The 15,927-nt window shown below is 44.5% G+C and overlaps 1 protein-coding gene across 1 annotated transcript; it reads left to right on the plus strand.

Annotated features, from left to right (window-relative positions):
• The first annotated feature begins 462 nt into the window (after positions 1-462).
• usp11 (ubiquitin specific peptidase 11) lies at positions 463-15,848 on the plus strand. Its single transcript, XM_015014032.2, has 21 exons — positions 463-749; positions 3,604-3,713; positions 3,784-3,914; positions 3,983-4,100; positions 4,867-5,012; positions 5,284-5,345; positions 6,020-6,119; positions 6,344-6,517; positions 8,212-8,370; positions 8,438-8,662; positions 8,734-8,817; positions 9,459-9,553; positions 9,734-9,928; positions 10,003-10,115; positions 11,025-11,549; positions 12,121-12,191; positions 12,259-12,371; positions 12,916-13,065; positions 13,739-13,854; positions 13,947-14,035; positions 15,061-15,848. Exons 1-21 carry the CDS (start codon positions 640-642, stop codon positions 15,217-15,219), a joined length of 3,045 nt encoding a protein of 1,014 aa, XP_014869518.2. The 5' UTR covers positions 463-639; the 3' UTR covers positions 15,220-15,848.
• The last annotated feature ends 79 nt before the right edge of the window (positions 15,849-15,927 follow it).

The raw sequence follows: 15,927 nt of genomic DNA on the forward strand, positions 1-15,927 counted from the left end.
CACAACATAAAAGATAACATTCAACACTGATTGAAAACTCACTTCATTCTGAGCAAACAGCATTTACAATGCTTTTAAAATGTTTTCACCCTATTGGATGTTAGGGTTTTACCCTTTTTATTTATTTTACAGTTCAATTATGATAAACAAAATTTGACATTTTAACTGAAAAAAATACAAAAAAAACTTTAATGCCAAAGTAAAACCGGTCTACATCTTGATGTAAAATTACTGTATTATCTACTTGGGAATTTGTGTCTATTTTTATTTATTCTTTTTTAAACCACTTTTGAATTTGTCTATTTTAATTTATTTTTCTTTCGTAATCCACTCTGTGAATTTGTGTATATTTACTATTTTTGTGTACAACTGGATCTTTTCTGTTAGTTTAACTGTTGCTTCAGTTTAACTGACTGCTGTTGATCCAGTTGAGCGCCCCCTGTGGTCAGATGAGGGAACAGCAGCTGGTTTCTCTCAGGAAGCCGTCACCGACCGCCGGGACCGAGCCAGTTCCTGCTTCCGCAAACAGAGCGCTGTTCCTCAGTTTATCGGCTCATCAATGCAGCGACTGCCTTTCGCTTCCTGGCTGTGCTCTACACCCCTCTCTGCCCCGACATTTATGAGTAATTGATCCACGACATGACGGCCAACAGCCGCTGTTCGGTCGCGGAGCCCCCGGGGCTGGAGACCCAGCGGCGGGAGATCGAGTGTCTGCTTCGGGAGAGTGAGCTCCAGGCTGGGGACAGCTGGTGAGTGTCCGCCCAGACCCACGGAGTCATTTTGAAAGGCTCCACCACTGGTGTCGCTGGTTTACAGTCACTATAGCAAGAGCTGTCTGGTTCTGGAGTGGTTCTGGTGTCGGTTCGGGTTGTTTGGGATTTTTAACGGCTCGGCGTTTCCTGTTAGCCTGAGCTAGCTGACCGTTAGCAGTGTTAGCCGCTAATGCTAACAGGAGGAATTAAAGGGAAGTAATAACAACTTTCAGGTGGTTGTTTTTATTTATCTGAGCTGGGTTCGGTTCCGCTAAGTCCAGCTTCACATATAGATCCAACACCTCTCACTTAGAACTGGAAATAGACGCAAATATTTTCAGTTTCGATTCTCTTGTCAGACCAGAACCTCCCTGAAGGAATCTTCTCACTTATTTCATGTTTTCTCCTTTGTAATTCTAAAATAATTTCTCCATTTAATAAAATGATCAAAAACGTGAATATCAAGACATTATGTGAAGCAGAAATAAATCTTAATAAATAAGATTATCATAAACAAAGTCAGTTTATTTCAAGAAATTAATTTTAAAAAGTAACACTTATATAAAACAGATTATTTACATTGTGAAATGTTTCAATCTTCATGCTCTGGTCAGCACAGTCATGGCGAATACTGCTAACTTGACAGTTGTCAAGCAGACTGTCACTGTTTTCTTAGTAGCTAAACAACCAGCTTCTCATACAGCTATAGCTAAATGTATTAATGGAAAGTTGAGTGGAAGGAGAAAGTGTCTTGAGAGCCCATTTAGGAGTTTGGAAGAGAATTACAAGGTGTGGTCTGGAAACCGAACTTACAACCAGTCAGATCAGATGAGTTGACATGAAGAAATGCAGCGATCATTCCTTCATTTGTAGCTCTAAGAGTTAGGATGATGCTATATTAGCTTTGACCTTACTGACATAAACGACATTTGGTTTTTAACATGTAGAAACCCAAACAAATATGGCTGCTGGGTTTGTTCTCACCTTCCCTCATAAAATCAGGAGCCTGTCTTCTTCTTCTGCTCCTGTTTTTATGACAGCCAATAACCGTTCACATCCTTTCTGGGAGATTTTTGATCAGCTTCTCTCTTCGGATCGTCCCGTTTGCTTCTCTTCTCCAGAGTTTTTGCTGAGTCGGTTGAGTCAGGAATTAAAATTAAAACGGCAGAGAATGAAAACAATTCTAATAAAAAATGACCAAAAAACAAACGAGAAACAAGAACCATCAACAAAGAGCCATAAAAACCAGACGAGACTCTGCTTTTCATCTGGAAACAAGCCTGACTGCCAGATCTGACTGGAATCAAGTTTTCCGGAAACACTGAGTTATTTTTTATCACCTTGAAATATGAAAGGAAACAAAAACAAATGTAAATATTGTTGAATAAACTGGATAGTTTTAAAGGTGTTAGGAGATCCTGATGCAGGTCAGAGGTCGTGTTGCTGCTGCTGGTTGATCAGATCTGTGGTTCTTCCTCATGTTTTCCATCTGCATGCTGCCACCGCTCCGTGACTCTGCAGGCTCCTCGCCTGGTTTTACTTTCTGTTCTCCGTTAATAAGTCATGAACGTCTGCTGCTTTGATTCCTGCTCCTGTTTCCATCCCAGGCGTCAAGCTTCCTCTGGTTCAGACGTTTACTTGCATTCAAACTGATTTATGAAGCAAAGTAATGAAATGATAATGAGGAGGAAATGTTCTGTGATGTGTTTTAGAATCATCTGGCTGAATCTCCTTTAGCAGATCTCAGTTGAAGCTGCTCTTTACTCCAGTTTATTTCAAGTTTTATCAAACATTTTTGTTGAATTTTATGATAAACCAACAGAAAGTGGAAGAGAAACAATCTGATGGTTCAGGATTAAAAATGGCGGCCAGCAGTAAGCTAACGAGTCGATGCGAGTCGTCGCTGCTTTCAGTTTCTTCTTTTTTATTGATGCTCATGTGAGGAAGACAAACATTAACCTGCAGCACAAATCAATGCACAGGTCCACAGATCAGGCTGGAGGATCTATTATAGATACATTAGCTGTGGACTCTACAGATCTAGAAGAGAAACAACTATTATTGTTCCAGAAAGGGGAAATAAGATTTGTTTTTTATCCAGCTGTGTTGAAAAGCCACAGCTGACAAAATAAAAAGTTCTGTCTGGAAATGAAACGGCTGACTTTACCTGGAACACATCGCTGTGACGCGTTCAGGATGAAGTCCTGCAGCTTTACTCTGAAAAACTTTGTTCAAAAATACTGAAGAATTGATCAGTGTTGTGAATAATAATGTATTTTAATACAATATATGTATAACATTTTCACAAAGAATGGCACTAGTATGTAAATAATATTGTTGTTTTCCATAAAATACATTTTTATGAATCAATACTCTGCTTTTTGAAACGTAATTTCCTTTAAAAATTGAATCTCCAAAATGTATTAAACATAAAGGCTCAACTAAAATGGTTCTTTAATTTGTAAAAATACATTTAAAGTAGATATTATAAAAACATTGATTTTGAACAGTCAGGTTACTTTTGTTGCTCTGAACAAATTTTGGACCAAAGAGAAAAGTGGTTGTAAAAGTTGTTGAGCACTGGCCTAGTCAAAGTCCAGACTTAAATCTAACTGAGAAACTGATGGTACTGAGACTAAACCTCAGTCTGTAGCTGGACCTGCAGTCAGAGCTGAAAACAAAAGCATGCCACACTTTTCAGATTAGTGTTGGTAAACATGTTAAAAACCAGATAAATGTTTGTCCCATAAATCGTTGGGGTTTGATACATGAACACATCTTGTAGTTGGATTGGATCCTGATCAGAATGGATCCGGAGTGGCGGCTGACCCGGTCCGGTTTGGTTCTGCAGGTATGTGGTGGACCGGCGCTGGTTTGAGCAGTGGAAGGAGTTTGTGGAGAGCGGAGACCAGAACTCGTCGTCCTTCCCGGGTCAGATCGACAACACCGAGCTGTTTGAGGGTCAGTGAACGTCTTGCTCAGTTTCGATGGGTTCTGATGGGTTCTGATGACCCGTCTCTGCTGTTTCCAGACCTGGACTCGTACCACCTGAAGGAGCGCCTGGTGGAAAACGAGGACTTCATGCTGGTTCCGGCTGCGGCCTGGCACAAACTCCTGCAGTGGTACGGGATGGTGGACGGCCAGCCGGCGCTGGAGCGGAAGGTGAGCCCACCAGAACCGTGGTGGGGGGGTCTGGGTCCGGACTCGTGTGACGTCTGGGTCTGCTTCAGGTGGTGGACCTGCCCAGCACCCTGAAGGTGGAGGTGTACCCCGTGGAGATCTTCCTGTGTCTCCATAGCAACATGGAGAACGTGACCAGCGCCCAGTTCAGCCGCACCGACAGCATCTGTGAGTAAAGGACCGGTTCTGATCCTCTAGAACCACTGATGAACAGCAGGCTGTCGTCAGCATGGGGGTCAAAGTTCACATCATGTTTTCTCATAATGAGTCCCAGTTTAAGGAGGTGAAGAACCAACAGAAGTGATTCGGGTCCAGAACCCTGTGGAACACCAGACAGAACGACCGAGTCCAGAACCAGACTGAGAACTCTGCTTCTAGAAACGATCAGAAGGAAGTCGTAAAAATGTTGAGATGAAATTGTGAAAGTACGAAGAAAACTCATAACAATAAGAACATGGTTGTAAAAATATGAAGATGAAGTAAAAAATACCAGAATAAAGTCGTAACCCTGAGAAAACAAAGATCTGTGTTAGTGAGGAATGTTGAACATCCTGTGAAGTTATGCTTCATGTTCTGATTAGTCTGCCAATATTTGATCAATGGCAGCATTATTAGAATAAATTAAGATATTAATAAATGTTTCTGATGATCCTTTTAGCAGGATCTTCCCTCTCTTCTCCTTCTGTGACCTTTAACCTCTGAAGTCTTTGTCAGGCAGCAGGTGCTGGTTGAATATGTCTGAACTCAGGCTGCTTATAATGAACCAGATAAATATTGATCCAGCAGGTAGAACTGATATCAGTGAGGCTGATTCTAATCAATAATTGATCATTTTGTGTTGCATCAGATCTGCATTTCCTGCAGGTTTGTCTAATCAATGTGAGGCATAACTCTGTGTGTGTGTGTGTGTGTGTGTGTGTGTGTCTGTCTCCAGACGCCATCCAGACGGCCATGTGTCAGACCTTCTCCGTGCCTCCGGGCTCTGAGTGCCGGCTCTGGATGAAAAGCTCTGACAGCAGCTGTGAGCGCCTCAGGAACGTCCAGGTCAGCGTGCTGGACGCCTGCTTGAACTCCGGGATGGTGAGGACACACACACACACACACACACACACACACACACACACACACACACTGATCTCCACTCCACAGGTGACACAGTGTGTGAAATGATCCAGGAACAGAGATTTTCCATGATGAAACCAGTGTCTCAAAGTTCTTGTTAACGTGTGTGTGTGTGTGTGTGTGTGTGTGTGTGTGTGTGTGTGTGTGTGTGTGTGTGTGTGTGTGTGTGTGTGTGTGTGTGTGTGTGTGTGTGTGTGTGTGTGTGTGTGTGTGTGTGTGTGTGTGTCAGACGGTCATCATGGAGACGAGGAACGCTGACGGTACCTGGCCCAGCTCCAGACCTCAGATCATGTAAGGATGAACTCTCTGGGTTTTCTCAGATGTTTTCTGCATCGGTTCAGTTTAAATTTACAGCTTTTTGCCCCGGAGGCAAAAAGTTTGGACACCTCTGATCTAGAGAGCTTGAGGAAATGCTGGAAGGCAAATTAAACACTCTTAGAGCCAAGAAAAAACCTTACTGTGAGGAACTGCAGGCAGTAAACATGTAGCGATTGATGAGTGGGCCGATTGATCGGCCGATAGGTACATGTGAAACTGATCCACAGAGGTCTGAGAATCAGCCACCTTTACCTTCTGCAGTGAGATAAACCTGAGCGACGGGTCACCAGGTCACACCTGCACCTTGCTGGTTAACAACTTACCAACTCTGCAGACAAAAAAAATTGGCTGCTCACTTTTCAGACCAATATGGTAACTTTATTTTTTCTTTTTAAATGATAAATGTAGCGTCTTTTTTGATGTTCCTGGAGAATTTGGTGACAGTTATATTAAAAAAATCTCTATCAGGAAGTCAGTTTCTTTAAAGATCAGCCAGGAATCCTCAATCGGAGCAGTTCCAGCAGAAATGTGTTTTTACAGGAGCTGAGCTAAATATCATCTCCACCAGGTTTGATAGATCCTCAGTTTGAGTCGTTCTCTGTCGGCCGAAGTTCCCTGGATCCAGACTGAAGTTTGTGTTTCTGCAGGAGAAACTCTGCAGAGGAGCAGGACTCGTACCGAGGACAGCCGGGGGTCTGCGGCCTCACCAACCTGGGCAACACCTGCTTCATGAACTCCGCCCTGCAGGTCTGACACACACACACACACACACACACACACACACACACACACACACACACACACACACACACACACACACACACACACACACACACACACACACACACCATAAAATATGGGATGATTTCAGTAAACATCTGGATGGATTCTGGAATAAAACATCAACTTTGATCCCAAAGAAACAGTTTTTCAGACCTTTATTTTGGCGATCCTGCGTTTCCTGTGTGCAGTGTCTGAGCAACACCCCTCCCCTGACGGAGTACTTCCTGCAGAGCTCCTACCTGGACGAGCTGAACTTCACCAACCCTCTGGGGATGAAGGGCGAGATCGCCGAGGCCTACGCTGACATCATCAAGCAGATGTGGTCCGGCCGCCATTACTCCGTGGTGCCGCGCGTTTTCAAGGTACCGCCAGTGTGTGTGTGTGTGTGTGTGTGTGTGTGTGTGTGTGTGTCAGTGACATGCGGTGAGGTTCATGACTGGTGAGGCACAGACTCCTCCAGAATTTGATATACAAATCCAATATAGAACCTATATTTTAAATTTGACTATAAGTAAGTAAAGCTTCCAACAATATAATAGTAAGAAGGATAAAATATTAACATTTTTGAAATTATTGGAGTGTTTTCTGTCCTGCCATGTCCATGCTTCTCTTTCCTTTTCTGTCTCCATTCTGTTGTAAACAAAATGTTCTTGTTTCTCATTTTCTTTAATTTTCTAAAATCTTTCAGCCAAAGAAAATAACGTTTCTGTTCCGTCTGTAATGCCCCCGACTGTTTTCAGGCTTTTCAGCTAGAAGAGCAGCTCCTTGTGTTTATGGTAGGGCTGTTGTAAACGAATATTTTAGTAATCGAGTAATCTATCGATTATTCTTACGATTAATCGAGTAATCGGATAAAAAAATATTATAAAATGAAATATTGGTAAATCTGGCATAATACCGGTGTTACTATCAGATATCAATATCAGTCCAATTTTTCATTTCATATTTGAGCATCCCTAACAGTTGCTTTTTTGTAGTTTAGAAAACTAACCTGTAACAATAATAGCTCACTTTCTAAGTTAACCAGAAGAAAAGTTATAGAAAAATCTGAAATTATATTGAATTTAATAACAAATAGGCAGGCTCACAAATATGCTTATAAAAAATGTCTACAATCCAGCTTTTAGTTTATGTATTCATCTTCAGTGAGTTTAATAGATTAATTAAACTCACCTTGCCACCTAACCTGTCACGCTTTGGGTTTGAAAATACGGGAAATGCCGCCTGGAGTGGGAGGAGAGGGCGAATGAACGAACGTGGGGTGGAGGGGAGGAAATAGACCAGCGGACTGACGAACCGTTAGACCGGGGGACGAACACGGGGGGAAGCAATAAGGGATATTTACGACACCTTCACTGGTCACACTCAGAAACTCATCTACCAGCCATGTACGATGCGCTCCGCCACCCGTTTCTTCAGACCGGGATATGAAATGTATTGTGCGGTTCGTCGGTAAAGCTACATTTACACGGTAAGCATCAGCTACTCAGCCGCCCGCCCTGTTCAGGCTATCCGCTCACCTCAGCGCTCTTCCCGCCGTTCGCTTTCAACCAGCAGCCCCGGAGGAGAAATGCTGCCGTACTCCAGGCATTCCCCCAGTCATGTTAAGGATGCTTATTGGTTCCCCAAAAACGATAAAAAGTCGGGCATTATCATCAATCCATAAAATCCCCACGGGCCAATCTTGAAGATTGGACTTTATGCCGCTGAGACTTAGCTTTTGTCAACAACTCAGAGGCGGAAGTGAGAGCTCCGCGCAACGCAAATGAAGTCCCGGCCGGAACACGGTGCGCTAACTAATAAAACATAAATTAACGAAGCTTCGAGGCAGGTAAATTTTCCTCGAGGAATTTTAGTAATCGAGGTACTCGAATCATTCGAGGAATCGTTTCAGCCCTAGTTTATGGGACTCATTACTGCCCCCTATCAGTGAGGCGCAGTACTTTCTGCCTCATGCACCAATTGCCTGCTTCATTCACTTATATGGTACAGCGCCCCCAGAGGTGAGGCACAGCACTGCGCTGCCTCACCTCTGGTCGCGTGTCTTTGTGCGCAGACCAAGGTGGGCCACTTTGCGTCTCAGTTCCTGGGCTACCAGCAGCACGACAGCCAGGAGCTGCTGTCCTTCCTGCTGGACGGGCTCCACGAGGATCTCAACCGGGTCAAGAACAAGGAGTACATCGAGCTGCGTGACGCCGACGGCCGGCCGGACCAGGTAAGCGGCGCCGGCCGAACCGCCGCCCGATGTCTGCGTCCAGGAAACGAACTCTGTGTCTCCACAGGAAGTGGCAGAGGAGGCATGGCGGAACCACCGGCGGCGCAACGACTCGGTGATCGTCGACACGTTCCACGGCCTCTTCAAGTCCACGCTGGTCTGCCCCGAGTGCCACAAAGTGTCTGTGACCTTCGACCCCTTCTGCTACCTGAGCGTCCCTCTTCCTGTCAGTAAGGAGCGCGTCATGGAGGTCTTCTTCGTCTCCCTGGACCCCCACGCCAAACCGGTGCAGGTAGGCCGCCATGCTGCGCCGCTGCTGCGTCTGCAGAAACACGCAGACCCTCACTGCGTTTGTCTCTGCAGCACCGGGTCGTCGTCCCCAAAGCAGGAAGAGTATCGGACCTCTGCGCCGCTCTGTCCGACATGACCGGCGTCCCGCCCACACAGGTGAGATGCCACTGGACCAGAACAAACAACTTAACGTCCTTTAGATTCATCATCCTGCAGAACGCCTGATGATGGAAGACATTAAAATAAAAAATCAGATTTTTTTTCTCAGAATCTTGAATTTTCTCTGCTGGAATTATGACCAAAAATATTCAGAATTCTCACTTTTTTTTCCCCCCACTGGCTCTAATGTTCTTCCATAGTTCTGAAACATGCATATATTGAATGTTTTTATTATTCGGCTGCTGAGCATCAGATGGGAATTCAACCTCAAAGTTTCATACAATCTGAGTAGAAATGATATAAATTATTTATCAAGCAAACTGACAGAAGTTTGCATCACTCTGACCACTAGGTGGCAGTGAACTCCTTCCAGTACAATCCTTGGTTTGTGTAGAAAAAGCAGCTCCAGGCCTCCAGGGACAGAAAAGCTGCTTTTAATGGAAAAAAAACAAAAAGTATTTTTGGTCTAGTTTGTCTTAGTGCATGTGAAATAAGACATAATTAACCTACATGGAACTTTTCATGCGAAATATCGGAGCTGGTTTGACGGTGGTGGGAAACCTGAGGCTGAGCTCAGGGTTCTGATCCGGTTCCACAGAACCGAGCCTGAAGCTTCCTGTTCCTGCTCTGTGTTCCAGATGGTCGTCGCTGACGTCTTTAATCATCGTTTCTATAAAATCTACAACCCTGAGGAATCCCTCAGCTGCATTCTGGACCGAGACGACATCTTTGTGTGAGTAAACCAGAACCGGATCAGTTCAGCAGGTCAATCAGCCCACAGGCATCTGATGGCCTGCTGCCAGCTGATTGGTTGCCAGTTGTCTGGTGTGATCCGTCGTTTGATTGGTCAATGTGATCTGTCATGTGATTGGTCGGTGTGGTGGCTCCCTGACAGCAGCCGTTTCTCCTGCAGGTATGAGCTGAGTCAGCAGGACGAGGACTCGGTGCTGCTGGCGCTCTACCTGAGGGAGCGCTCCCACTACAGGGACTACGGCTCCAGCAGCAACTCGTACGGAACCACGCTGTTCGGACATCCGCTGCTGCTCAACGTGCCGCGTGGCAGCTGCAGCCAGGAGGCGCTCTACAGCCTGTTCCTGCAGCGGCTGGCGTAAGCGACACTCTGTCGGGGGGGCGGCCCGGTTTCCCTGCAGGTCTCAGCTCAATCTGTCCGGCTGTCTGCAGGCGCTACGTTCGACCTCCTGACCCCGCCGAGGAGCTGGAGGAGGAGGAAGAGGAGGAGGAGGAAGATGAAGAGGAGGAGCTGTATAAGACTCAAACCAACGGCATCAGTGATGGTAGGAACACAGGACGTTCTGCTGATTCCAGGCCAGAGAAACTCTGTTAGTATAAATATTACATTTAATATCAGTTTTTGTTCATGAAGCTGATCCAACATGATTTTATCAGATTTTCTTCCTAAAAATTCAATTCAGTTTAAAAATCCTTTATTTATCTCAGCAGGATAAATAAAGGATCTCCAGTAGCAGTCAGTCTCGCAACAAAACTGATGAGGCCTCTGACTGAAGTTTGTCGCTGTATGACTGTCATATTTCTGTTCCACAAGTTTTCATACGCAGCACCGGCTTTATGAGATAAAACTGAAATTATCTGAAGAACAAAACAGATTCAGGTTTAAAAGTTCTAATTTATTAAATGTGAATAAATTAGGACAAAACTACGACTTTCAAATCAAAACCGACCAACAAAAATATTACCTTCTGTTGTCATGGTAACCAGGGCCACATCTGCTCTTCGGCTAATACTGTAAATTTACACCCAAATCTGCTTTTAACTGCTTTATCAAAACTTGACTGAATCCAGAAAGTATTTAAATAAAAACCTAAAAACTGACATAGATCCAGTTTTTATTGCTGAAAACAGATTTAATCTGTTTTCAGTTTTCTTCAGAATAATAGAATTTAAATTATTTTAATTTCAGAAGGAAAACATAAAATCTTGTGAAAGTTTGGATAAAAAACAAAAAAATCAGAATATTCATTTAGCTAAAATAGTTCATGTTTAGATAATAATAATAATAATAATAATATTGTTTAGATTATTTAATAGGAAAAAATGAAAATTAACATTTTCGTGATTTTAGTTTTTTTTAAATATATTTTTTTGGTAAATGGCCTTGTGTAGCAGTCATTAAATCCATGAGTCCTGACTTCCTGTTGAGCAGTCCTGACTTCCTGTGTCCTCAGATGAGCAGAATGCCTCGGAGACGGCCGGACCCTCAGAACCAGAACCGTGTTGCAGCAACGCATCTCCAAACGGCCCAACAGATGGCCCCGCCCCAGGCCCCGACCCGGATCCCGCCCCCTCGGGTCCCGTTGCCACAGCAGGTGACCCCCCTCCTGGGGTCAACCAGGGGCTGGCCTCTCTGGACCAGGGGGACACCGAGGTCGGGAACGGCTCCCTGAACCCGGCCGCCAGCAACCCTGACGGCCTGAGCGCCGGCGGCGATCTGGGAGCCGACGGCGAAGCAGACGGGAACGCCGAGCCGCCAGCAGAGGCAGCGCAGCCTCCCCGAGAAACCACCGAAGAAGAAAACGAGGCGGACAAGCAGGAGGAAGCCCGCTCTCCCAGTCCTCCAGCCAATGAGTGTCCAGCAAAGAGGCGGGCGTGTCGCAAGAGGAGGCGGAGCCTGTTCACCATCCAGGCCGTCAACTCCAACGGGACGACCGAGAGAGGGATGGGAGAGGGAGGGAGCGCCGTGTCCTTCAGCTGTGGGTCTCACACACACACACGCACACACACACACACACACACACACACACACACACACACACACACACACACACAGTGTTTAATGTAGCTTTATGAAACAAAAGGCTGCAGGTGGAGCTGCTGGAGCTTCCTGTTCCTCCTGATCTCAGGATTCAGTTTCTCTGTGAAACTCGAAGACGTTTCTAAACATCACAGCTGCGATCAAAACTCAAACTGATCCCAGTGTGAATCTGGGCAGTGTTCGATGTTACTGAGGTTTTATTTTTATTAAAGCTGTGGAAACAAAGATTTGATCAGGTAAGAACAGAAAGTGATCAAATAAAATCCTAAAATCAGAAAAACTGAAAGATGTTCTGGATTACTGCCATCTAGTGGTGTGACTGGATAAACCAGCCAGGTACAAATAACCACTTTAATTTTTTAGTTTGGATACTTAAAATGTTTTCTAGTTCCAGTGTGAAATGTTTTTCATCATTCATTAATTAGCCATTAGCTCAATAAATGATCAAGTGTCTGAATGACTTCTGTCAGTCTGTCGTCGTTCTGATCGGTTCTGGTTCTGTTCTGCAGCTCAGCCGTACGTGGCCATCGACTGGGACCCCGACATGAAGAAGAGGTTCTACAATGAAAACGAAGCCGAGGTCAGTCTGATTCCTTATTGCCATGGAAACGTGTAGGTGTGCCGCTCACGCTCCCTGTGTCCCGCAGCGCTACGTGAAGCACGGCAGCATGGAGGTGCCGCAGCAGCAGACCACCGTCCAGCTGCAGCAGTGCATCGAGCTCTTCACCACCGTGGAAACGCTGGAGGAGGAGAATCCATGGTAACCAGCTGCCGCCGCAAACCGGCTGCTGCTGCCGAAAACGACCCACTTTTTACATACCTGAGGTTTAGTATCGGCCGATACGATGCAGGAAAAACTGATTTAAAATGTTTCTGCTGTTAAACGCAGACATAAATGTACTGAGTTAAACATTTATTTAGTAACTCTGAACCAGTTCAGCAATAAATCCATCAACAGCCTCACCAGCTTTGGTCAAATGCAGAAAAACTAATTTAATTTGTTCAGAGGAAATATGACGATAAGAGCCAACATAAAGTGATAAACTCAAACTTTATTTGAAATGGTTCAGAAAATGCAATTAGGAATAAATATAATGCAAATGAATAATACAGCATAGAACTGGACTGAATAGATCCGTCCTGATGGATCAGGAACATTCTGATACCCAATCTAGAATTATTAGTTAATATCAGAACTAATACAGATATTAATATTAGATCTGTGCATCTCTACTGCAAACTTCTGCAGGTTCTGATTGGTTCTGATCGGGTTCTGATTGGTTCTGATCCATCTGTGGTTCCAGGTACTGCCCGGTGTGTAAGAAGCACCAGCTGGCCACCAAGAAGCTGGACCTGTGGTCGCTGCCGGAGGTTCTGATCATCCACCTCAAGCGGTTCTCCTACACCAAGTTCACCAGAGAGAAACTGGACACCATCGTGGATTTCCCCCTCAGGTACAGACACATGCACCGGGCCGGACCGGACCGGACCGGACCGGGTCACTGCAACACTGCTGTCGCTCCAGAACCTCCAGAGGCTGCGGGTCACCGTTTCCTCTGCAGGTTCTGACCTGCAGCAGAACCGGAACCGGACTCGCACTCGGTCTGGTTCGGTTTGTTCTTGTTAGTTTCAGATGTTTTCGGTTCATGTTTAATTTCCCAGCAGGAACCGGTTCTGCTGCTGTTTTCATGTTTCTGGTCCGAACCGCTCAGCCTCCGTTACCATGGAAACGTCTCCATTAAACTCACCGTCCGACACAGTAGAAGAAGAAATACAGACTGACTCATTAATTTAATTTAAATTAAAAACATCTAGATGTGGAGATGAAATAATTCAGATTTTATTTTTGCGAAGCGACTGAATTTATAAGTTTAGGTTTTAAAATCTGATTTTACTCATTTTCCAGAATGGAAAACTGTTTTTATCCAGCTTCATAAACAGACGTTTTTGTCACCATATCCATTCATTTGGGACGTTTCATCGCTGAATGTTTCATAATTTAACCGTCTGAATAAACATTCATTCATAAAGAGGAGAAACTTTCCAGACTGTGGATCCTAACTGGGCCAAACAAATCAGATCCAGGTTATATCAGAACCGGGTCAGAACCTCCTGCTGTGGTTGCAGAGACCTGGACTTCTCTGACTTCCTGCTGAGGAAAGGCGTTTCGCCTGAGGAGCCGCCGAGCCGCTACGACCTCATCGCCGTGTCCAATCACTACGGAGGACTCCGAGACGGACACTGTGAGTGCTGCGGCAGCCATGTTGGATCATTCCTGCTGGTCACATGACCTCATCCTGTGTGTGTGTGTGTGCGTGTGTGTGTGTGTGTACAGACACCAGCTATGCCCAGAACAAGGACAACGGTCAGTGGTACTACTTTGATGACAGCAAAGTGACGTACGCTTCCCAGGACCAGATTGTGGTCAGTATCACTCCGCCGCACTTTAGGGGACAGGAAGTGACATCACATGTCAGACCTGCTGAACTGGGATCTCAGCTGTTTTTTATCCAAACCAGTTCTGAACTGGTTTTAAGACAGAGTTGATGTAACATTTTAATTATTCTGAAAGATTTACTGTTTACTGAATGAAAAACTTGTCCGTTAAATCTATAATTTAAAAACAGTTTGGATTGTATGCTTTTATTTTGTAAATAGATGAATATGTTTCCTTCCAGTTTTCATGTGAAACTTCATCAAAAACTTTTAAAGTGCCAGAAAAAAAAAAAGCAATGCAAAGTGTGATGTCATCAGATGTCGACTCTGTGCACGGCTGTATTAAACAGGAAGTGGAGGTTCATAGTTAGCATGGACGACACATCGCAGGAACATGGAGGAAGTTCTGAGGTGTTCAATCAGGTGCCCCTGTAAGGCACAGACCCACCAGCAGGTGGCAGCGTTGGCTGTGTCAGAGCTTATTCAGTAAATATGATCCCATCTCCATTAACTGTTTTTCAGAAGAAAACAAACATCTTAAGCCAATAGAAAAACATTTTTGCGAAATCGAATTAATTATTTATTATTTTGCCGTTTCCATCGACATTTTTTAATGTGACACTTCAAAATGTGCATTGAAAAAAACCCGATGCGGCTGGAAAACGTACTAGGATATAATCACTTCATCAGTCTATGGATAATTATTGATTAGTTTTTTGTTTTAAATATCTGAACTATCTGTGTGTTTGACATTTCCAGTCTCATCCAGGTTTTACCTTTTTTTTTTTTGAGGCGAAACCTGAAACTGCTGCAACTCAACAGGTTGTTGCTAGGTAACCAGAGTGAGTGAGTTGCTAGGTAACCAAAGTGAAGAGTTCAGACGTATTATCTATTGATACTGTGGATATTTATTATTGATTTTTTGTCCACTTCCAGTGATTGTTCTGTCTGTTGGGGTCAAAGGTGAAACATGTCTAACAGCCTTGGCAACATTTTCCCGTTTTGTCCCGCAGACTAATGCTGCCTACGTCTTGTTCTACCACCGACAAGATAAGATCAGGAAGCCCACTCTGCCCGCCCCCTCCTTAAGCTCCGCCTCCGCCTCGCAACCTGCCAACGACACCACAGAGACGGGCACCGCCCCTTCCTGTGGCTCCATGGATACGGACTGAACGTCTTGCTTTTCTTTCTTTGACTCTGGACACTCAGGATGATTCTGCTTGATTTGGACCCAAACCCGTCTGGACCCGCGGGTTCAGATGGAGGAAACGGCCCGAAGCCTTTAAGATGCTCTGAAAGCGAGTTTATTTCTCTTTAATAAAACAACATTCCACTGAACGCCTGTTTTTACTGCGAGCTGGAAGGGTTCAGTCCGTTTTCTCCTCTGGAATAAAACTTTTCATGATTTTCTGTAAATTTCACTTGATTTTAGGAAGAAGTCGGCCGGTTCTGGTGAGCAGAACCCAGGCCGATTATTTCTAACGACGCTGTCAGGGATTTTAAACATCTGTTTGTATATTTAGCTTTTCTCCAGATATTTATTTGTAATGAATTCTCTAGATGATCGGCTGGTGACTGGATTTATTTTCATATTTATAGATGAGCTTTATAAAGTCGTATTAATCCGGCGGACGGGTGTACAGTATTTTTATAAGCAATGTGAGATGAATGGTGTCAGTGGTGGGTGGAGCAGCCGGGAACACTGGGCCCATTTCTTTCTTTGTCTTCCTGTCAAATAGAGGAAATTATTTTATTGTACTTCTAATCTTTTGATATGAATTAAAGGATTATCACCACCGGAGGGCGATGTTTCCAACTCATTCAGATGGAATTCATAGAAGAAGCACTGAGAAATTTATGTCAGTTTGAATTAAAATTCT

Source organism: Poecilia mexicana, unplaced genomic scaffold, assembly GCF_051168715.1.
Source record: "Poecilia mexicana isolate PSO_F unplaced genomic scaffold, ASM5116871v1 scaffold_23, whole genome shotgun sequence".
Classification (NCBI taxonomy): Eukaryota; Metazoa; Chordata; class Actinopteri; order Cyprinodontiformes; family Poeciliidae; genus Poecilia; species Poecilia mexicana.